General features: G+C 33.4%; 3 protein-coding genes across 5 annotated transcripts in view; 2 read left to right on the top strand and 1 right to left on the bottom strand.

Moving 5' to 3' along the window:
* LOC144838057 (general transcription factor 3C polypeptide 5-like) overlaps positions 1–23,107 on the top strand; it is an 81,267-nt gene extending 58,160 nt beyond the window's left edge. Inside the window, exon 3 of the mRNA XM_078693414.1 lies at positions 22,412–23,107. Coding sequence (XP_078549540.1) covers positions 22,412–22,633 — 222 coding nt within the window. The 3' untranslated portion in view covers positions 22,634–23,107. The remainder of the gene's footprint in view (positions 1–22,411) is intronic.
* On the top strand, positions 3,119–7,984 carry LOC144838032 (uncharacterized). Of its 3 annotated transcripts, none has more exons than XM_078693382.1 (12): positions 3,119–3,335; positions 3,568–3,663; positions 4,004–4,057; positions 4,246–4,341; positions 4,694–4,994; positions 5,156–5,438; positions 5,540–5,656; positions 5,931–6,007; positions 6,205–6,309; positions 6,466–6,680; positions 6,834–6,998; positions 7,192–7,984. In XM_078693382.1, the coding sequence occupies exons 1-12, from the start codon at positions 3,124–3,126 to the stop codon at positions 7,436–7,438; spliced, it is 1,968 nt and encodes a 655-aa protein (XP_078549508.1). In that variant the 5' UTR covers positions 3,119–3,123; the 3' UTR covers positions 7,439–7,984. The 3 variants fall into 3 exon arrangements, with proteins under 3 accessions (XP_078549508.1, XP_078549509.1, XP_078549505.1); XM_078693383.1 differs by having other exon boundaries at positions 5,540–5,776; positions 6,834–6,918; positions 7,192–7,223; XM_078693379.1 differs by having other exon boundaries at positions 3,127–3,335; positions 5,540–5,776.
* On the bottom strand, positions 7,644–10,639 carry LOC144837277 (uncharacterized). Its single transcript, XM_078692326.1, has 5 exons — positions 10,411–10,639; positions 9,943–10,034; positions 8,713–8,880; positions 8,248–8,490; positions 7,644–7,904 (listed from the first exon to the last, which is right to left on the bottom strand). The coding sequence occupies exons 1-5, from the start codon at positions 10,637–10,639 to the stop codon at positions 7,644–7,646; spliced, it is 993 nt and encodes a 330-aa protein (XP_078548452.1).
* Positions 23,108–24,529: the final 1,422 nt, after the last annotated feature.

The raw sequence follows: 24,529 nt of genomic DNA, 5'->3' as shown, positions 1-24,529 counted from the left end.
TAGCGTAAACAAAAAGCCTATTACGTGAGAAAATTTAGTTCCTGTCAATCAATGAGATGACTAAAAACATGATTCAAGGCTGTACAGTTATAAGTTTAAAAGTAAATAAAAAAAACATAAATACACAGTAGGCCTAATTTAAAAGATATATACAGAACAGTTAAAAACAAATAAAATATAAAAAATAAAATACAAAAAAATGTAGGATCACTTGGATGACATAAGAGTTGCTATATTTTTCAGTTTATAAATATGTTTCCCAGTTACTTTTGTTCTAGTTTCAGTTGGTAAAAGATTCCATTCTTTTGTTGCTCTGTATTTGAAGGTTCTTTTACCTTGAGCATTTTTCCAATTTGGTGTAATTAATGTTTTACAACTTTGGCTACGGGTGCATTTGGGGTGGAGGGAGTCATTAAACCTAAACATTGAGGATAAATATGATGGTGAATGGCCATTAATGCATTTGAAAGTTGTAAGTAGTAGATGTTCCCTCCATCTTTCATTTAGTGTAACCCAATTAAGTGTTTTAAAAATATCGTTTATCGGTGCATATATATCTGCGGATAGCAGAACTCTACCTAATCTATTGAATAATATTTGAAGTGTATTTAAAGTTTCTTTTGTACAATTAGTCCATACAGCACTACAATAGTCAAACTATGGCATTACAAGAGAATTTGCCAGCATAATAGTTGTATGAGATGGCAAGTAGTATTTCACACGCCGTATTACCCCTATTCGTTTAGAAACTTTTGATGATACACTATTTATTTGATCCTTCCATGTCAATTTAGGATCAAATATAACACCTAAATACTTAAATGATTCCACTCTTTCAATGTTAGTTCCATTATCATCAAGTGAAATATTTTGGAAGTTATTTAATAAGTGACTAGTACCAAATACCATAAGTTTAGTTTTTTTAACATTCAAAGTCAATCTGTTGTTATCTAACCATTTTGATATTTTACAAAAATTTGAGTTTAGATTGTTTTGCAGAGTTATAGGGTTTGAGGAGCTACATAATAGAGTGGTATCATCAGCGTACATAACACATTTACAATCAACAGCATCAGGAAGAGAATTTACATATATAATAAATAACAAAGGACCTAAAATAGAGCCCTGTGGAATTCCAATGTCAATTTCTCTTAAATCAGAAATTGAACTATTTACATTTACAACTTGTGATCTATAACTTAGATATGAAGTAAACCAATTTAGGGCATCATTACATATACCAATTTCCTTAAGTTTAGCAATAAGTAACTTGTGATTAACAGTATCAAAAGCTTTTTTTAAATCTAAAAATATTGCAGCAGTTACATTACCATCATTATAATTATTTAGAATATAGTCAGATACATCTAAAAGTGTTGTATTTGTGGAATGTTTCTTTCTAAAACCAGATTGTGATGGGTTTAAAATATTATTATTTGTTAAAAACTTATATACTTGATCGTGCACAGCACGTTCAATAATCTTAGATACAATAGGTAAGACAGAAATTGGGCGGTAATTATTTACATCAGATTTGTCACCTTCTTTAAAAATAGGGGTCACCTTTGCAATTTTCCAATCAGATGGAAAAGTTGACGTGAACAAAGAACAATTCATATATATGCGAGAGTTTCACATACAACAGGAGCAGCTAACTTTAATAATTTACAATTTATACCATCAAGACCAGAGGCCTTATTGTTAGAAATGTTATTAATTTCATTAAAAACATATTCTGGTGTAATTATATCAAATTTAAAAGTATTCTGATTTACAGCATTATTTATGTTATTATGGTTAGTAGGAGATATAGTAAGTTTTTCAGAAAGTGATTTACCAATTGAAGAAAAGTGTTTATTAAATTGGTTTGCAGTGTCTTTATCACTTGTAGTTTGCTCATTATTCTTATTTGTAACACTATTTATGCAAGATTTGTTTTTAGGAATTAATTTATGGATTGTATCCCAAAGTTTTTTAGGATTATTAGAAATTTCTTTTATAGAATCTGTACAGTAGCTTTTTTTAAGAGTTTTACTTAAATTGTTAATTTTATTTCTAAGTTGTTTAGCTTTTTCCCAATCACCAGCATTGTTTGTTTTGTGTGCTTTAGCATAGTAGTAGTAGTCTGTCTTTTGTTAAAGATGTATTGTCCCCCTGAACAAATTTTTTTTTTTTTTTAAAGGCCATTTTAATGATACATAAACGTTATTCACTTTGAAAAAAAATTGGATCAAAAAAAAAATTATTTACCTGAGAAAATCGTAATTTAAAGTAAAAAATAGTCAACCGGAAGTCGGTTGGCTGGCAGCCAACCGACTTCCGGTTGATTTTAACCTTTGCCCTTGGATTTGCTCATGAATATGCATATATTGTTCAATTTTTCCCATGCGGGGAAACACTGATCAAAACTTATATCGCACTGCCGGCTGCCGGAGGAACAACAACCTCTCGCGCGCGGGGACAGAAAACCATTCTTATGATGGCGAGTCAGAAGGGTCAGAAGCGTCCTGGTGCGTTGGTCACAAATTCAGAAAAAAAGAGACGGAAAAGTAGAATAAATACCAATATCAATAATCGCAGAATACTGCTAAGTCCGGAAGTTTTTGTAAGATGGACAGCAGTTCAGGATTCAAACAATCTTGAGAGCAAGACTGAAGTTGCAACATTTTTACTTGATATGTGAGTATTCTGACTGTCTGGGTGGTGGTGGGCCCAGGGCCGTCCGTCCTACCTCCTCCTAGGCTAGGCATACTACTCTAGTAAAGTAGGCTAGCCCTTCTAACTGGGCCCTAGGGGCCTAACTCTTATTTAAGATGAAATGCATGAAAAGTTCGCAATTAACAAACTAATATTAATAACATAGGCATGGCCTATGTTAAATTATTTAGCATATAAATAAGATAGGTAGGCCTAGGCTAGGCTAGGCCTATCTTATATAGGCCTAGCCTAGGCCTAGGCCTACTAGTTATAGGTAGTCATGGAGCCTTCACATTATATTTATTAGCCATCATGCATGTTTATTCTAAATTCTACTACTAGGCCTGTCTATATATAAATTATTAATACTGTTATAGGTATGAGAAAACAAAGCAGTCAACGATGACAATGCCTTCTTCTAATGAAATGACTTCTACAACTAGTAGGCCTTGTAGTAGTACTACTAGTACTACTACTGCTAGGACTATGCCTAGTGGTACTAGGCCTAGTAGGAGTTTGCAACAAGTGGAAAAACAAGTATCTCCCCAGTTTGCAACAGCAATGACATCCACTCCAATGATGGCAGTGGAAACAAAATTGGTGACACAACATCATAGTTCAGATTCCACTGAAATTCAGTAAGATTCTATGATTTTCAATTTTAAAAGTAACATCAAATAAATATTAATAATGCAAAATATGGTGTGTTCTAACTAAATATGATTTTTAATTAAGTTGGCAATTAGGCCTGTGTTAATTATACTATAATACAAAAATAACCATGATTACAACAATTGTAATAAATTGTTACTTGTGAATTGGTAATCAATAAGTCAATCAGTTTACAACACAATGTTGGTTTGCTTTCAGCCTTTCAGGTATATCTGGAATAGATCAATTAAGCACTACTACTAGTCATGGTTCAGCCAGTTCACCAGCACCAGCACTTTCATCTTCTAATGAATTGTAAGTCAATGTTTAATTTACTGAATTGCTGAAATAACAGTAACATTATCAGATGACATTGGTATATTATATTTGTTAAGAATCATTACATTTTCTATGTTTCTTGTGACCTGGGAGATGTGATGTGATACTTCTGGGAATGGTATGTGATGGTGGGCTTCAAAGGCACTCAATGTAAATTGTTAGTAAATAATAACTCCTTCTGTAAGGTCACTGACAAGTGAATGTACAGTAAATCTGTAATGATGCACTATACAATGTAATTTATTTATTGAAACAATATTTTACAATTGAAAAGGGTGAATATTCAATGGTTTAAATGATATTTTTTTATTTTTAGTGAAAGAGATACTGAAAGAAAGGCAGAATATGAAAGCAATGCTGGAAAGTCAAAGTAAATATATTTTGCAATAACAAAGAATGCATGTTGTACTGATGGTGAACAGTTTATGGTGATTGTACAATACATAAACATTGAATTCAAATTCCATAGAAATCAAATCATTTAATATCCATCAACCAATGTCAAGTTAGGTAGAAAATTGTATTGCAATTAAAACTGTGTTATGCTTGTTTTTCTAGTATGACTATTGAAATTGACATAAGTGAATCAGATGATGATGAGGATGAGTATGATGATGATCCAGACTACGACCCTCCTTTTAATATCTTCCTGTGGTAAGTTTACATGTAACATTGTCATTGTGTAATGCCTATTTTAAGACTACTGTTTAAATTTTATTCACATGCAATTACTAAAGCTGTACTACATATTATTGCTGTTCATAATGCCAGTGACTTGACAATAGTGTGCTTTTATTTTTATTTTATAGTCGAAGGAAATGGTTAATTTATATTCCATACTATTCTACATAAAGAATCTGTGGTCAAAACTTAAAACTAAATGCTAGTCTACATTGGTAGTAAACTAAAATTGTGTATTAATTAATTGTAATTTGATAAAATAAGTAATCTTAATTTCATGTAAAGCAATTAAGTTTGAATAAAGTCTCATTGTACTTTATTATAGTCCTACTGCAGCTCTTGATCTGCAAGAAACAACTTTTTCTGAAGAGGAATTTGAGGAGGAATTTTACAGTGATGATGAGGAAGAAGAAGAAACCGATAAAGAATCTTCTGACAATATTAAACATGTCAATATTATGGAAGATTCTCCAATACTCCTCAATGATGAGACATGTTTTGTGTATGCAAATTGTTTAAAATCTTTGGCGTCCATGACTGTAAATAAAACCTGTTCCAAGCAAACGTGCAACAAGCCTGTCAACATGAACACAAAGTTTATTGGATCAGCAATATATTTTAAATGGGTAGGACATCACTTTCATCACTTTTGGACATACCATGTACATGATTGAATAGCAAAGAACAGTAAAAAAAGTTTCTGCTAAATTTCTTGTTCTAGTGGTGATCTCTCATAAAAGACACTATAGTACTGTATCTATTAATTAATACTTGTTATATTTTTAAGATATGTGTTAATGGGCATCTAAACAATAAGTGGTGTTCCCAACCAATTTTGAAGAACCATCTTCATGGAGGTGACCTGTTAACATCAACTGCTATATTGGCTTCTGGGAACAACTATGGAAAGATAGCTTTGTTTGCCAAGTTCATGAAACTGCATATAGTAAATTATAACACATTTTACAGAATACAAAGACGCTATTTGGTTCCATCTATAAACAAGTTATGGGATAAAACACAGGAGGAGATTCTAAAAAGTCATGAAGGAAAGGAGGTTGTTTTGCTTGGTAGGTTTTGTAATTTACACTAAATTCTGATATATCGAGGGTTAAATGGTTTAATTTGTAAACCGTGAAATCTAATAAATTTACTAAATCTTTATATTTAGGAGATGGCAGAATGGACAGCCCAGGCCATTCCGCACAATTCTGTACCTACACCATGATGAACAATGCAGACAAAAGCATTCTGTCAATTATAACCCTGGACAAGCGTGAAACCGGTGGTAAGAGTACAGCAATGGAAAAGGTCGGATTTCAAGACAGCCTAAAATTTCTTGAGGAACAAAATGTTAGGGTGATTGAATGTGTTACAGATGCACATATGCAAATTGGTGCAATAATGAGTATGTATTTCTTTTCTGTAAAATTGATGACATTAAACTTAGATTATACTTGATAATGCCAATGTTATTAAAGTAAAATTTTCACAGTATTTAAAATTGCATGAATTGTATATCCATTATATAAAATGTGCTATTGTGTATTTTTTTTTATCAGAAAAAGATTATCCAGAGATAAAACATTCTCATGATATCTGGCATGCTGCAAAAAATCTGGCAAAAAAGTTGGTTGCAGTAAGTTTGAATACTGTATTTATTATTTTTTTTATTTTGTTTTATTTATAGAGGGTAACGCTTCCAGCTGGACAGATTAATGCCAGGGGCAATCTTAAGTTCAACTAATACAAATAAATACATAGACAATATGTATTCATAAGATTCCTGCTGTAAACTCATGTTCTTAACTTTATTTTCTGAATATATGTTACTAGGCAGGACAGAAAAAAGAGTGCAAAGCATTACTAAGTTGGAGCCAAGACATCGTGAACCATTTCTGGCATACATGCGAGGTTGCAAACACATATGATGAATTCATTGTAAGTACAGTATGCCTATGGTTAATGTATGATGAATAACAGAAATGCATTTAACTGTACCAGGATGTATCATATGTTAATAATCTTGGCAATTCCAGTGTCAGTGATTATAATTTTTTTATTATAATTTTCTCTTTGTGGTTTATACAATAAAAGGGTATTTGGTGTGGAATTATCCACCATGTCGTCAACGAACATGAATGGATGTTGTCGTACAGTGATAGTGGAACGGCCTGTTGCAGCCATGGCCCATTAGAAACAGATAGAGATAAAGGCTGGTTAGCAAAAGGCGATCCAGCACATAATGCATTGAGGAACATTGTTTTGGGCAAAAGGTTCCTCAACAAGATTCCATACTGGCTCAATTTCCGGTGAGTACTTTGTGTAGGATGTAGAAAAAAACTGTATTGAGAACCTACTGTGTTGAAATAGGATTTTTTATTCTTTTTACAGTAAACAATAAATGTTAAATTGTTATAAATTATGCATTTAGTAATAATTAGCAATGTATTGTTTATATTTAGAGGAACAGCTGAATTGGAAAATTTCCACCAGTGCATTCTGATGTATGCTGCTAAGCGTTTTTCCTATAGCCCACCAGTTTACAAGGCAAGAAATCTAATAGCAGCATTGGATTATACATCAAACCACCAGAGACCCATAAAAAAGAATAATGATGGGACCACACGGTATACTTTCTAGTTAATTTAGTATTTGTTTCAACTGCCAGCAATTTGTGGATGTGATCTGCTTTCCAAATTCCATAAAAATATGATCAATTTAACATTCTCACAATAAATGATACATTGTTATATACAGTGATAATTAAACAATGTGAAATTGTAATTCACTTGGCCCACAATATTCTGCTTTTCTTTATAGGTATCAACGTTTATTTAACAAAAAAAGCAAAAGGTGGACAGTGGTACCTGTCAAAGAAGAGAAAACGTATGGGTACATCCAAACCTTGTTTGAAATGGTTGTTGAGCTGCGATTAATGGATGATACCAGTTTGAAGGCAGCATTGGATTTAGATGTAAATGATCCTAGAAGAATTTGCCCAACAATTGCTCAAGTTCAGCCACCACCAACACAGCAATTAGTTGATGACAAATTATCACGATTTTAAATAATCCAGAAATTCATGATTGATATACAGTAGTATAATATATTATACAGTAGTATAATAGATATATTAATTACCTCATTTTTTATTATGTACTCGTATTACAATTTCAAAATATTTCCTGTAATATTTTTTTTTCCCATTACATCATATATGAACTTTAAGTGCAAAATATTTTTGTTTTATTTATAAATAATGTACAATGATTTTATATACGAGCTGGTTGGAACCCAACGTATTGGCCGAATTCATCAGGATAGCGGTCTCGTATTTTCCAAACGCAGCAACTTGGAATAGTCCTGCGAATTCCTATGCCAAGTCTGCCATGTTGCCACAAAATATACTGTCTGTAGGCAGTATGCCTATGGCCTCTGCTCCAGTTGTTGTCTAATGGGGCAACCAAAACATCTTGCCGGTATGCCCGCGCAATGTCTAACACTGCCTCATTCAGAACAACCAGTTCAAAGTCCTAAAAAAATGTTGTTAAATGTTAAAAATTTCTTTACTATATTTATGTGTATTATAAATATGTTGCAAAGTGATACAAATGAGGGATTAATTGTTTAAAATAAGGAGGTTGGTCATATTTCTTCTTTTTTTTTATGTAGTTGCTAAAACTAGAAATATCAAATCAAATAAATACTTGAATAATTAATATCAATGATATGTAAAGCAATGTGTGACATAATTACTTTTGGTTTGATTATGGTTTCATATCAAAATACCAAATATCTAATCAAACAAATACTTGAATAAAAATTAATATCAATGTCAAGCAATTTTTTTAAAAAAAATTAAAATATTGTACTTACTGGAAGTAGGGATGTGCAATTATCGGGATTATACCCACAACACATTCGCTCTACCTGTGTCGGCATCTCACGGCAGGCGTGGCACACACACCAGTCTGGTGCAGCTCCATCAGCATCTGGGTGATGTCCTCTTTCAGGCAGCTGTTGCCTATCCAAAACACTTAGAATCAAGCCAGGATTTTTTTTTGCTGCCTCTTTTAAAAGATTCCGGACTTCATTCTCATTAAGTGCATCTATTTTTGACTGCAAATTAAATACAGGCTGCATATAAATATAGTAATTTACAAAACCAATGTTTTCATTTTTAAAGCTATTTATTTGGGATGCTGGTATCCAATAACTTTCCTATGTTTTTGGTTTTCCATGATACATAAATCAAAAAATAATCATAAAACTTTCATGCATTGTTGTCACGTTCTTAAATCTCCATTCTAGACATATATTCACAAAATAAAAAATTCTTACAGAAATGTTTTCTTCTCTCTGTTGTAGAACAATATGGGTTCCATCTTTCTTTCCTCTCCCTCTCCTTCCTCTCCCTCTTCCTTTACCTCGTCCTCTTCCCCTTCCTCGTTGCCTTTGTCTTAAACCTACTTCTGGACTTGACGGTTCAGATGATGTACTTGAAAATAACTACAAATTATATTAGGTACAACACACAAAAAAAAATAAATATATGCACTAGGCCTAGGCCTATATAGGAAACAACACAGTTAATCCTAGCAAAGTATACCTTTCATTTACTTTAGGCCTAGTGTCTAGTACTTATCTAGCATAGGCAGGTTTCCTAGTTATCATGACTCTAGCATAGACATATAAACCTAGGACTAGGGCCTACTAGAGTAGCCTAGTAGGACATTATGGATGGGCGAAACAGAATGGAGAAGAAAAAAAACGGATACAGTGTGACATGATTACTTTTGGTTTGATCACAGTCAATTTCTATTGATTATGGTTTGATATCAAAATACTGTATATTATTTCCCTCCTTATAGGTAGGCCTCTACCTAGTAGAAAGAGTAGGCCTCTACCTAGTAGAAAGAGTAGATAGGCCTAATTGAGATGAGAGCCTATCGTCCTTGCTCTCCTCCCGGGACGGGACGGACCAGCCATTCTGTTGACTTGTGAAGAGGTGTTCTTCTTGATCCATTGGGGTCATCTTTACTATTCATCTAGGCCTAGCCTAGGCATAGGAGTAGTATCTAAAGTGCGTATAACTAATGTAAACAATTCCACCTACCGATAAATCCATTTAGATTTTCAGGCTTTTTATCTTTTCGACAATCGGATGCAAAAACAATCTTTCACGCGCTCTAAGCGCACAAGTTTTCCGATAATCGCGACACTAAACTTTTTTTCGATTACCGGCGGCCGTCGCTCAAAAAGTATGTGGTCATTAGCATATCGTGCATATTCATTAGTTGATGATTAAACGACAGTATTTTGAAATATCAGCGCTCCAAGTTCGAAAAAAATGATGATTTTAAATCGGTTTTTTGGTAAGTAAAATCATTTTTTTCTCCGGATTTTTTTGGGTGAAAGTGAGTAACTTTAGTATAACTACAAAATGGTCTATTCAAAATTTGATTTTTTTCATCTTTATTTTTCATGTTTTGGGGGACAATACAACTTTAAGGTTATATAATCACTTGTGATCCACCCAGGAAGTGAACCTTTTATTTTCTTTGTTCTTACAGGAGCATGTTTATTACATGCATCATCAAATAGCTTTTTCCATGTTGACCATGCAGTATCTACATCATAGCTATGCATAACTTGGTTCCAATCTGTGTTTTTAATGGTATTAATAAATTCATTGTCATTAAATTTTTTAAATGAACGTGTTTTAATAATTTTAGGTGGAACCTTAACTTTTTTATTTTTTCGGATTAGGTAAATTAGTGAATGGTCACTTAATCCAAGACTATGAACTCCAGCAATTGAAATATTTTGGTTGGAAACAAATAATAAATCTATTATGGTTTTACTTGTGTTAGTTACTCTGGTGAAATCTTTGATTAGTTGTATTAGATTACTATGTTTAGCCGATTTTGTTAATTTTATCAGCATTACACTTTTTAGCTATATCAACATTGAAATCACCAAGTATCACTACATCCTTATAAAGCATAGTACAATTTTGAAACATGGTATCTAATTTACATAAATATTCAGATGTGGCACTTGGAGGTCTGTATATCGTACCAAGAAGGATAGGTTTAGTGTGTGGTAAGTTTATCTCAATCCAGAGTGCTTCCACATCATCTTCTCTTAAGGTACTTAATTCTTTAAATACTATTCCAGATTTAATATAACATAAAATACCACCACCTGATTTACAGTTTGATCTATCTAATCTACATATATCATAACCATCTATAGTGACTTCCATGTTATCAATATTACAATTTAGCCAAGTTTCAGAAAGGCATAGAATATCCACATCATTAATGTGAAGGAAGACTTTTAGGTGATCAACTTTATTCCTAAGACATTGAATGTTCAAATGAACGATCTTAAAACCCCTTTTGAGTAAACAATTGTGATCAATATAACTTCCTTCACTAAATGGGAGTTCTGATAAAGTTGCCTTAAAGAAGCATGCATCACACCACCAAGTGTTAACCTTAAAAGAACTAGGAATTTTGCAACAATTTAGATGAAAATCCAAAGTGCAGTTGCTACATGAAATACTTTTTTTGTGCAGTATAATATTTTTTAGACAGATTCCACATTGACTATACTAGTATGTTATTTCTTTTAACATCTTTTTTAACATCATAATTTATATGGTTGCACTTTTCACTATTGTTTGCAGTTATATCATTATTACAATTCTTATTTAATTTTTCCTTGTTTAAATCAAATTTAATATTAGTTGAAAAAGAAGAATCTAGTTCATATTTGGTATCTTCGGCTTCATTTGCTTCGCCTTCATCTCAGTAGACAGTTTTTTTGCAGAATTTAGCTTTATGCCCATTCATGTTGCAGTTCCAGCAGGTAACAGGGCTACGATGACAACAGGCATGACTGACATGACCAGGTTCGTTGCAGTAGTAACATACGTTAGTGGCAGCGGCAGGACCCATTCGATTTACACTGCTCCTAGAATAATTGAGTATGGGTTTAATAGCATGAATACTACGAAGTAGTGCTGTAGTTCCCCTGATGTTAAGGTGCAGTCCATGTTTTGTGAAGTTACTTGGAGAGCTTAGGTGCGTTGCATGGTCAATAAATTGTTGTTTGTAGACAGTTTTTAGCATCTTATTAGCAATTTTCACTTGTTCGTTAGCCTTTGGATCATCAAAGCGTTGGCACATAGCTGAAATGTAGACATTTCCGGTTATCTTCTGCTCTAGCAAAGTCACGAGTGCATCAACATCATCTTCGAATTTCTCCAGAGAAAAGTTATCCCCACTGCAATCATTCGTTCCAACATGAATAATAGCATCTTTTACCTTCAGATCTGTTTCGTTGAGTTTATTGCAGACTTTGTTGATCGTTGCTCCTCTCATGGTCCTCACTTTAGTTTCTAGGAGACCATTGGTCTTTATATGTTTTAGCATTGAATCACCAATTAGAAGAGTTTTGCATTCAATTGATTCTTTGGTGTGTACGTCTGAAATAACTGATGTATTAATGGTGAGGATTTCAAGAAATATATGAAATTACTCGGTATAGAATTTAAACCTTGTACCCCAAAGTGGCCACAAGGAAATGCTGAAGTAGAACGTTTTAACCAACCGCTAATGAAAGCTATCCAAGCTGCAACAATTGAGGAACGAAGGTGGCAACAGAAAACGCTTTCAACGCTTTCTTTTACAATATCGGTCTACTCCGCATGGAACAACTGAAGTATTTACGGCGGAATTGTTATTTAATCGTCCGATATAAGGCAAATTACCTATGTTGCAGAAAACCATGGTAGACAAATACGAGAAACAATGAAGAAAGGAAAAAGAAATATAATAAACAGTACGCAGACGAGAAGAGAGGGGCAAGAAAAAATAACTTTGAAGAAGGAGACGTTGTGTTAGTAAAACAGGAAAAGAGAAATAAGTCGTTTTAATCCAAAGCCATACACAGTAATAGATAGGAAAGCTTCATAAGCAACTGCACAAAGCTCAGATGGACATAAAATAACAAGGAACACCTCATTCAAAATCCCGCAACAAACCATTGTAGAAAGTAATGATGTTATTGATGTAAATGATTGTGTCACAAATGGCAAAGTTAATGATCAAGTAAATGATCAAGTTAGGCGATCTTCAAGAAAGACCCGACCATCTTCCAGATATAAAGATTATTATACTGTACTCAGACTGATTACACTTAATTCACTGGACACATAAACTACTGTCTAAACAATTACACATCCAAATGTTAAATGTTATACAAGGTACACTTTATTGCAAACACTGATATCAGAGCGAAATGTTCACATAAATATTTTGGAAATATGATGATCTGTTTAATCATGGTTTACTATATGTTTAAGTTTGTAGTTCAGACTTAAATTAGTTAAAATGGTTCTAATGAAAAAAAAGGAGGGATGTAATATACGGATTAGTAGAGCGCCCTCTATGTGTTTCTGTGTGTTTATTAACAGTACGAGCATTTATAGTTATTGTATTAAATTAAAATATTATTCTTCTTTCTGTACACTTTTTGTGTAACAATTATCTCAAAAAGTTGAATGGCAATGATCACAAACAACATTTCACAATGTCTTTCAAATACTTTAACTTTACCACTTTTACCAACTGGGTCTACAAAACTATAAGCCTAAGACTGTATGAGAGAACATTCAATGCAAGCTACTTTAGGTAGTGCATTTAAGACAAGGATGACCTCAGTTAATGTAATATAATCATTATTTTTACAATATGTCAACAATTTCAGGGAAAGTGTCTAATCGTTGGGAATATTGACTTCTCTTAAGGGCTCAAAATAGCATTTAATGGCAATGTAACAATGGGATGACCAATCAAATGTCATAATAAATAAATAATTTTGTTTGACAAATCCAAAAGAAATTACTCACATTCTTTAGCTTTCGCCATCTTGTCTGATGGCTTGATCACAAGTGATCCGGTCCACTGCTACTTCCTGGAAATCTGTTGTTATTGTTTCTAGGTGACGTCATACATCAGACAAGATGGCGAAAGCTAAAGAATGTGAGTAATTTCTTTTGGATTTGTCAAACAAAATTATTTATTTATTACCTACAACAATCCTACAAAATGCGCTTATTCACGGAAATGTCATAATGTCATTCTATGACAAGACACCAACCAACAGAATATAACAAACAATTCAATTGTACCATAACATTTTGATAAATAAAACCAGAACTTCCCCCAATTGTTCTTCGCCACGAACCAAATCTAGACAAAAAACACAATTGTATTTTTAGGGGATCATTTAGAATAAAATGATCACCTATTGTTATTGTATTAAATTAAAATATTATTAGTTATCCGCTTAGTAGCGGATAACTCCTTGTAATTGTCTTGTTTCATCATTTTTTCCTGTATTATTAGTTATCCGCTTAGTAGCGGATAACTCCTTGTAACTGTCCTGTTTCATCATTTTTTTTTTTTTCTGTATTATACTTCTTTCCTTCTGTCATTTGTGTGCGTCGCGTTTCTCTAAAACGTGTAAACAGAACATATCGTAACTTTGTCAACATATCGACATTTACGTGAACTTGTGCACCTCCTATTTTTGGATGACGTCAGAGTTGCGCAACATGACTTACACGCGATTTTATGAATTTCAATGATTGATCATAGATTATAAACCAAAATTCATTTTGTATTGAAAATTTAAGTCAAATCAAGGGCAAACTTTCTATGGATTAAAAATGGCATGTTTCACAAGAAGTTACGCGCGTTAGAGCATTTAAAATTTAAAAGTGCGCAAAATTAATTTCTAATCAACTTTCTACGCTGATCATGACATTTTGAGCATGTCAAAAATTCCCAGGCGCGCGAAAAATTTTACGCGTAAGGTACGCACGGAGCATGTAAATCATGTGTTTTTCTCTTGAATTATGATTTTACAGCCTTTCCTAGTCATTTTAAAAAAGATTGACATCATTTCAAATTAAAATGACATCATACGGACACGTTGATTTAGACCATTTTAGGGGAAAATTATAAAATATTGTCAAAATAATGCCAATTTTGAATCTATTATAGCTCTTCAGGATCAAAGGTGATCCCCAATTTTTTTAACTTATTATGTAAGAAGATAAATTGTAGATATGAATTCATGCAGAATTTTTACCTCTCGGATGTTATGATGTCATCGTATGGCCACACGAATGTAAAATATAGGATTTTTGTCTCTTTCGTTATTGCTCATCACATTCAACAGAGCGCATCTCGCTTATACATATTCCATTTCCCCCGAGATTTTAATATTGTCTACGTCAATCAACTATCTTTCGCATGAGTTAAAAATATTTTAATTTTTATGACGTGACGTCACTTATTTTCATCTTTACAGTAAATTTTAATCTGTTATAGCTCATCAGAATAAAAAGTGATAATCATGATTAAAACGTTTTCTGGAAGCTATTGGATTGTAGATACGAATTCATGTAAATATTTTGCCAATCAGATGTTGTGACGTCATCATATGGCTAGTTGAATAAAAAAAGTTGTATTTTCATATTTTGCGTCATAGTTCATCACATTTAAAAGAGCATGCATCTATATTTTACGTATTCAAATTTCTTTTACACGTTAATATGTTGTTGCTGAGATAATTTCCTTCCGAAATTGCTATATTAATGTTTCATTTTGATACCGTCACCATGTTAAAAATTGGAATAAATGGCGGGACCCGTAATTTCACTTATTCTACACTGTATGTAATATGTATACAGATTATACTATGTATACTGTAAATAGTATATGACACAAAATATACAGCATTCAGCACTAACAACATATTATATTCTTCAGTTCAGGTCATAAATGCCATAATCTTTTTCTGTGTGCAATATTCCAACGTATGACGTGCATGTGGCGTTTATCGAGTGGATTCTAACTTGTCAAAGTGATGAGTTTCATGTCTAGTGCTTCTTTCCTTCTGTCATTTTTGTGCGTTGCGTTTCTCTAAAACGTATAAACAGAACATATAACTTTGTCAACATATCGACATTTACGTGAACTTGTGCACCTCCTATTTTTGAATGACGTCAGATTTGCGCAACATGAATTACTCATGACATTTTGCGCATGTCAAAAATTTCCCCGCGCACGCGAACAATTTTACGCGTATGGTGCGCACGGAGCATAAAAATCATGTTTTTTTTCTCTTGAATTGTGATCTTCCAGCCTTTTCTAGTAATTTTTAAAAAGATTTCCAAATTAAAATGATGTCATACGAACACGTTGATTTAGACCATTTGCGCATGTTTTAGTTGAAAAAGTTACAAAATTATGCCTATTTTGAATCTATTATAGCTCCTCAGGATCAATGGTGACCCCCAATTTTTATAATTTAATATATAAGCAGATATGTTGTAGATATGAATTCATGAAGAATTTTTACCTCACGGATGTTGTGACGTCATCGTATGGCCACACGAATGTAAATTATGGGATTTTTGTCATCATTTGTTTTTGCTCATCACATTCAATAGAGCGCATCTCACTTATCTTTTTCTGTGTACAACATTCCAACGTATGACATGCATGTGGCATTTGTCGTGCGGGTAACTAACTCGTCAAAGTGACGAGTTTCATGTCTAATGAACTCATCCGTGATGTCATTTATACGCCATTTTGTGAAATTACATTATCAATCATATCTCCATAATTCATTATCACATACTAATGAAATTCACTACACGTAAACTTCAGGTCAAGAGTAAAAATATTAGCAAATAAAAACGCACGCGCACGTAAGGTCATGCACGTGAAATCACGCATTAAAAATTTAAAAAGCTCAAAATTACGTTTTGATCAATTTAGAGCATGAATTATGCTATTTGCGCAAAAACACGTTTTTGCAAGTGCGTACATAGAAAGCATAAAAAAATACAAATTTTATGTACAAATTGCATTATACTCATCTTCCTTTAGTACATTCACCAAATTTGAGTCCATTTCGACTTAAAATAGTGCTATACGAGCACATTAAAAATGACAAAATGCGCACATTAATTGTACAAACATTCTAAAAATGGTAAAAAATAAGGCCTTTTTAAAATGAATATAACTCTTCAGAATGGAAGGTGACCCCCAATTTTTTTAACTTATTATGGAAGCCAATGAGTTGTAGATATAAATGTATATACACATTAGATGTACAAAATGGTATAACGTCATCATTTGGCCACATGAATTTTTAAAATAGGGTTTTTTCCCCTTTTTGTCATATAACACCATATTCAACAGAGCGCAACTCGCTTATCTGTGATCGATTTTCTTTTAATTTTTAATATATTCTACCTCAACCAATTATGTTACTTATGGGTTGCCAATATTTTCATTTTGATGACGTCAGCACGTCTTAAAATTTGAATAACGGTGGTTACGTAATTTCACCTACAACGTATATTTGAATACCTTACAGCTCTTCTGAATTAAAGTTGACCTTAATGATTATAACTTATTATGAGAGCTGGTGAAATGTAGATATGAATTTATATAAAAATTAAGCCTATCGGATGTTGTGACATTATGATATGGCCAGTTGAATTTAAAAAGTAGTTTTTTCATCTCTTTCGTAACATTTATAACAATTTTAAATGCCATGTGCACGTCAAAATGATTATGCCATTGTGACCTGAAGAAAAGAAGATGTTGATAGTGTGCTCTCTGTTTTGTGTCTAAGTATTACGCAGTATACACTATATACTGTATATTATACATACTATATACAATGCAGCATAGATGAAATTACGAGACACATCTCTTAATCCAATTTTTAACATGATAATGTCATCAAAATGAAGCACATAGATAGCAATTTCGGAAGGGAATTATCTGAGCAACAACATATTAACGTGTTGAAGAAATTTGGATACGTAGAATATGGATGCGCGCTCTTTTAAATGTCATGAACTATGACGCAAAATATGAAAATATGACTTTTATAATTCAACTGGTCATATGATGATGTCACAACATCCGATGCGCAACATTTTTACATGAATTTGTATCTACAATTCAACAGCTTTCAGGAACTGTTTTAATCATGAAAATCACTTTTTATTTTGAGGAGCTATAGCATATTGAAATTTACTGTAATGATGAAAATAAGTGACCCAAGTTATTAACGCTTTTGAACATGATGACATCACAATCATGCGAAAGATAATTGATTGACCTAGACAATATAAAAAAAATGGAGGGAAATGGAATATGGATAAGTGGAGATGTGCTCTATTAAATGTGATGAGCTATGACGAAGGAGACAAAAATCCTCTATTTTATATTCGAGTTGTCATACGATGACGTCACAATGTCCGGTTAGCCATATTGATGCATGATTCGATATCTACAACTCATCAACATCATCATCAACACGCAATTAATACAATTCGATGTGCTCATATGACGTAATTTTAAGTTGAAATTGTTTAAAAGTTGGTAAAATTAATAGAAAAGGCTGGAAAAACATAAATCGTGTGAAAAAAGTATGTTTTTAATGCTACGTGCGCACCTCACGCGTAAAAAAATGTGTGTGCGTGGGAATTTTTGACATGCTCAAAATGACATGAAACGCATAGAAAGTTGATTAGAAATTGGTTTTTCGCACCATAAAATCTTAAATGCACGTGCGCGCGTAACTTTGTCTACAACATGCCATTGTTTTCCACAGAAAGTTTGCGCATGATATAAATTACACTTTTGCCAAGTTTCAATTTAAAAAGTAAAGTTTTTTCCATACTGGTAATGAGTGCTCAAATAGAATTGCATGTGTATCCAGTCCATAGATTGGTATTAAAGGGAAATATATTTATTTCACCCACTAGCGATGGACTTATTGCTCTTCAAATAACTAGCAAACGGCATATGGCCTAGATATAGCTTGCACATTAACTTTTTTTTCAACAAATAACAAACTTTTTAACTGTTTTAAAGCAGCCTGTTTAGGTAATTTTGGGTGTTAAAATTTACCTCCAATATCTCTCCCCCCCCCCCCTTTTTGAAAAAAAATGCAACGCCCCCGGGGCGTTTATTAGTAACAAAACAGTAAATTAAACTTTTGCTAAGTTTCAATTTAAATTGTTATATGGTTTTTTTTAAATACGCGAAATTCATAAAATCGCGAGCAAGTCACATTCACGCATTTCTGACAATAGGAGATGCAAAACTTCACGTAAATGCTCACATGTTGACAAAGTTATAAAATGTTATGGTTATACGTTTTTGAGATACGCAAGACACAAAAATGACAGAAAGAAAGAAGAACTAGACATGAAACTCGTCACTTTGACGAGTTAGTTATCCGCACGATAAACGCCACATGCACGTCATACGTTGGAATATTGCACACAGAAAAAGATTTTGGCATTATGACCTGAACTGAAGAATATGATATGTATTGCTGAATTCTGTTATCTCAGCAACAACATATTGACGTGTAGAATTTTTGTGGGAATTTTTGACATGTGCAAAATGTCATAAAACGTAAAAAGTTGATTAGAAATTAATTTTGCGCATTTTTTAATTTTAAATGCGCGTGCGTGCGTAACTTTGTGTAAAACACGCAATTTTTTTTCAACAGAAAGTTAGCGCATGATATAAATTACACTTTTGCAAAGTTTCAATTTAAAATGTTATTTGGTTTTTGACTTATGTTAAATACGCGAAATTCATAAAATCGCACGTAAGTCACGTTGCGCAATTGTAAACATCCTGAAAAGCTTCGCTGCACAACTTCATATGAATGACGATAGTTGAGAAAGTTACGAAATGTTGTGTTTGCAAGTTTTACAGATACGCGTGACACAAAAATTACAGAAAGAAAGAAGATAAAGAAAAAAAAGATGATGATTTCGTACAATCACAAGGAGTTATCCTGCAACTTCGTTGCGGATAACCAATTATATATTGCCAACATAAAGAAGCAGATCAAATCAGATAGTTTATTGCGATCGATATTCTAGTTTGGACAACTTTGCATTTATTTGGTAACTAATATGCATATTAAAATGTTGACCTTTGACCTTACCTCAACTGATAAAATGATGTATTCACTCTGTTACGTTGTGCTTCAATAAATTTGTTATAATACATACATCAGGGTTCTCACCGCGCCGGTCGGCCCCGTCTGGCACTCAGAATTTCCGACCTGCACAAACAGGCTCCCGACCGGCACAAATTATTAGATCTAAGACCTAGCCTAGGCCTAGACAAAATACCTTGTCCTTAACCTTAAAAAAGCCAAATCTGTGCTATTATCTAACATAACAAAACAATAGCCTTTCAGTTCACCCCTTTGTCTCGCAAACAAATAAAACGTTGAACAATACAATACAAAGCCGTCGATAACCAATAACGCCCAACGAATCTTGTTAGGGTGGTGTTTATGGCCGATCGGCACACCACGTACATAGTGGCTTGACGCAAATACAGTACTGGCAAATACTAATAGCCAATAGTACACGTGCGTGAAGTGTTTGTGTCGACCGATCTCTTGATGAATGCGAAATTAAATAATTAGAAAATAAATAATAAAATTATGCTATATTTATCATTTCGTTGCATGCACATTAGTTATTATTAGTATATTATTAAAGTTGTTTCCAGTTAATTACTGCCGGCACTCTAAAGGCTGGTTTTCTGTCAACGTAAGAAGTCGAATTTTGCAACGATTCTTGCGTTTCACACGTTTCTTACGTCTCTTACGAAAGTTGAGAAAAATTTGACGTCGTTGACCTTAGTCAAGATCGTGTCGGGCCGCAGAGAAACATCTGTAGTTATGCTGCTCCCGAAAGTTGAAATTTTAGCTGTGAAACACATGTCGTATGCTTACGTCGATTTTAGTGTTGTTACGAAAGTTGAAATTTTTTTCTTACGTCGGTCAGATTTATGACGTATTTGAAACAACATCTCTGATTGGTGTTTCTTTTTAGAGCGGGTTTTATCATTTTTCGCGCGAAATGTTGAATGTTGTTATTGTACCTGTAGCTACTCAGCAGCAGTGTCAGTGCAGCACACCAACATATTATTTTCAGTAGATAGGCTAGGCCCTAGTATTAGTAAAATACTTAATTAATACTGTACTAATAGGAATTGATTTGACCAAATAATCAAACTAGCCTAGGCTAGTATAGGCCTATGTATTATTTGTATGAATCAAAATATGAATTAATTATCCTGGCCCTCTAGGCCTAGCCTTAAATAGTTTCAAAATTAAAAAAAGGCAAATCATTTCGAGATTCATATTATTATTAGACCTACCTAGGCCCTAGGCTAGTCATTGGCCTATAGGCCTATAAGCATATCTAATCGAGCATGAGATAGTACTACCGCAGTAAGATACCCATTATTTACAGGCCTCAAGAATAAATTTAACAAAACAATATAAATTATACAAAATCAAGCAAACAATTTTTTTAAAAAGTTACATAATAATATTATATTGCTTACAAAGGGGCTTTCTATATCTTATCTTGTTGCAAATGTTCATTTTCCCGACGTTTCTACCGACAAATAGAACAGAAGAATGTCAATTTCTTTGATATGCTGATTGTTTATTGCACGTCCATAAATAAGAGTATTATATTTTGATATGAGTTGTAAACTCCCTGATTAGAACATTATTATATAGAAACTACTGTGCATTTGTAAAGTATGTACAACATCGTAAAGTGGGCTAAAATTATAGTAGTAAAAATACATATACAAATGTTATTGTCCGGCTTTATTTCACTATAAGGACATACACATTACGTCATAACTCTTTTCGCTCATTGGTTGCTTGTTACGATTGCGCTTAAGTCTCTTGCGAAAGTTGACTTCAAGTCAACAAAAAAATATATAAAATACATAAAAATAGAAAAATCTGTAGAAAAATACCATAAAAATATTGCTTACTAAAACAAAGTAGGTATACATGTGACCTCGTTCATTTTTTGACAATAAAAAAAAATCGACAAATCGACGTAGTCGCAACAAAAGTGATGTTCTTACGTCGACAGGAAACCAGCCTTAAATTGTCAGAGGACGGCATTCTCTTGCCGACCTAGAAACTCCTTCAAGCCTCCTAGCAACAACATGGTACATTAAGGGATCGTATTATTGAGACTTTAACAGGCATATTCACCACCATGTGGTGTTTAGTTAACAAACCATGGAATTAAGATGATCCCTGAATTCACTCAACCATTGCATCATGCACTGTGTGAGCTGCATGCTTTCTATCCGAGCTGGCGGGGCACAGCGCCAGACCTGTGTAGGGGAATACCCTGTTATGTCAAGCAAACAACTATGCTCTGTGTACGGCTAGCTCCATAACCACGATTTCAGCCAGGGAGATGTAATCTCCCTGGTTCAGCAGTTATCAAATAGAATTTATCTTGTAAATGTTAGCGTTAGGTTGTTATATTTTATTTTAGTTAATTTTGCTTTGCTTTTTGCATAACATATAGGCTAGCTTAGGTAGGGAGTCTAGGCCTAGGTTAGCAAGCTAGCTAGACACTAGAAAATGCAACATTACATAAATACATACTAGGCCTAGTCTATTGAAAAATAAAAACAAGACAAAAATTTTTTAATCAATTTTATATTTGGGGGGGGGGGGGGAAGACTGAAGTCGTAACCCCCCCCCCCCCCCGGATTTAATCGCCGACCGCCACTCCTTGCATGCTGGTGAGAACCCTGTACATAATACATTGTTGTAATTGGTCAATTTTGCACTTTGACCCCTTATATCTCAAAAACGCTTCCTATCCTGGGGCGGATTGCAACCCCTGATCAATTACCTTCCAGATTCGTAATCTATGGAAATTTCTGGTCAAGAAAAGTTGGATGGCAATTTGTCCCCTTCCTGCCACCGGACTATATCCTTAATTCTTCATAGAGTACATTTCTACTGTAATTCACAACTCTAAAATAGCCTTTTTAAACTTGAAAAAGCAGCATTTTATTAAATTAATAACATTTTTGTTAACATTTTCTCTTTTGATCTATAGTTATTTGAGGAGCGGCCTATCTGGTCTCGAACGTCTTTGATGGGCATTGCAAACTTGGAATTCAAGAACATAAAAGTGGTATTGCCAACCATTGCATATTATTTTGTGACAGGTCCTTGGAGGGCGCTGTGGTGTAAAATTGGATATGACCCAAGGAAAGATCCAAAGGCCAAGATATATCAAATGTTGGATGTCCGGATTCGCCTTTGTAAGAATATTTGAATCATCATATTTCCTTATTTTAAATACCTTTTTGTTGTGTAAGATAAGATAAATTTATTGAACAAACGCTTTTGTATCAGCGGCACACGTTTAAAAAGTAAACTCAACATGGCGGGGAATTGAACCCCGGTCTTCCGCGTGACAGGCGGAGATACTCACCACTATACAACCAAGGTGAATTTAAGGTGAATATCCGAACAACAATATAAGCACACCATAACACACGCGAGTCCGAGCTTAAGCTACGTTCACATCAAGTCCGGGCCGGTGGCCGGAGAAAAATTCGGTCCGTGTTACGTTTTTAAATCAGTGCGTTCACATCGCTGCACGAATTCTTTCTTTGGTTCGTGCGCTATTCTAATTATAAATCATTGAAGTTGAACTATGTAAACATTGACAATGGCAGATTACAGCAATGACGACGAAGATGTTATTCTGTTGTATTATTTGTCAACCGTTAACAGAAAGAGAAAAAGACCGGAATGGATAAACATAATCAACAAAAAAAGAAAGACCCCATGGTCAATTCAAAACATTAATCCGTGATGATTTTTTCTCAGGCTAGGCCGATATAGATATATAAGTCTATAGTCTATACTCTATACTAATTCTTCAGCGTTAGTTACTATAGGCATATGCTTTCACCACATTACTGCAGCATATCATTCACGCTGCTTTTTATAATACTAGGCCTAATACTATTAAAAACAAATTATTACAAATATTTTTGAACCTATAGGCCTAATCATATCATAGGCCTAGGGCAGTTACCATTATTTTTAAAATCCTACATATATGATATTATTAGGCTAGATCTACCTAAGTAAACCAGGCCTAGGCTAGGCAGTATTATTAATTAGGTGATCATTTAGAATAAAATGATCACCTATTGTTATTGTATTAAATCTTTATTGGTTATCCGCAACTGCGGATAACAGTACGAAATCATCATCATCATCTTTTTCTTTATCTTCTTTCTTTCTGTATCATTTTTGTGTAACGCTTTTCTCTAAAACTTGCAAACATAACATTTTGTTAACTACCTTAACATATTGACATTTATGTAACGTCGTCAAGCGAAGCTTTTCATGACGTTTACAAATGCGCAACGTGACTTGCGCACGATTTAACGATTTTCTCGTTATTCTTCTTCTTTCTGTACACTTTTGTGTAACAATTATCTCAAAAAGTTGAATGGCAATGATCACAAAAATTTCACAATGTCTTTTAAATACTTTAACTTCGTCATAATAAGCTTTTCAGCGATCACTCATCCGTGACGTCATTTATACGGCATTTTGTGAAATCACATTATCAATCACATAATAATGAAATTCACTACACGTCATCTTCAGGTCAACGAAAAAATATTAGCAAATAAAAACATGCGTGTTTCAAGGTTATGCGCGTGCAATCGCGCGTTAAAAATTTAAAAAGCTCAAAATTAAGTTTTGATCAATTTAGAGCATGAATTAGACCATTTGCGTGCGATTCTTAAAATGCGTAAAAAATTAAATTTGATGTATAAATCACATTCTACTCACAATCCTTAGTACATTCACCGATTTTGAGTCCATTCCCACTTAAAATAAAAAAAAAATGAAAAAATGCGCACATTAATTTCACAAAAGTTCTGAAAATGGTGAAAAATAGGTCTTTTTTAAAATGAAAATAACTCTTCAGAATGCAAGATGACCTCCAATTTTTTAACTTAATCGGGAAGCCATTGAGTTGTAGATATGAATTCATGTACACATTTGACGTACAACATGTTGTGACATCATCAAAAGGCCACTTGAATTTAAAAATTAGGATTTTTTATCTTTTTGTGTCGATTATCACATTTACCAGAGCGCATCTCGGTTATGTGTGCTCGAATTTCGCACACATTTCAGT

The sequence above is a fragment of the Antedon bifida genome, chromosome 3, assembly GCF_963402885.1.
Source record: "Antedon bifida chromosome 3, ecAntBifi1.1, whole genome shotgun sequence".
NCBI classification, from domain to species: Eukaryota; Metazoa; Echinodermata; class Crinoidea; order Comatulida; family Antedonidae; genus Antedon; species Antedon bifida.
Note: the sequence above shows the minus strand (reverse complement) of the source record. Positions and strands in the feature narration are given on the sequence as shown.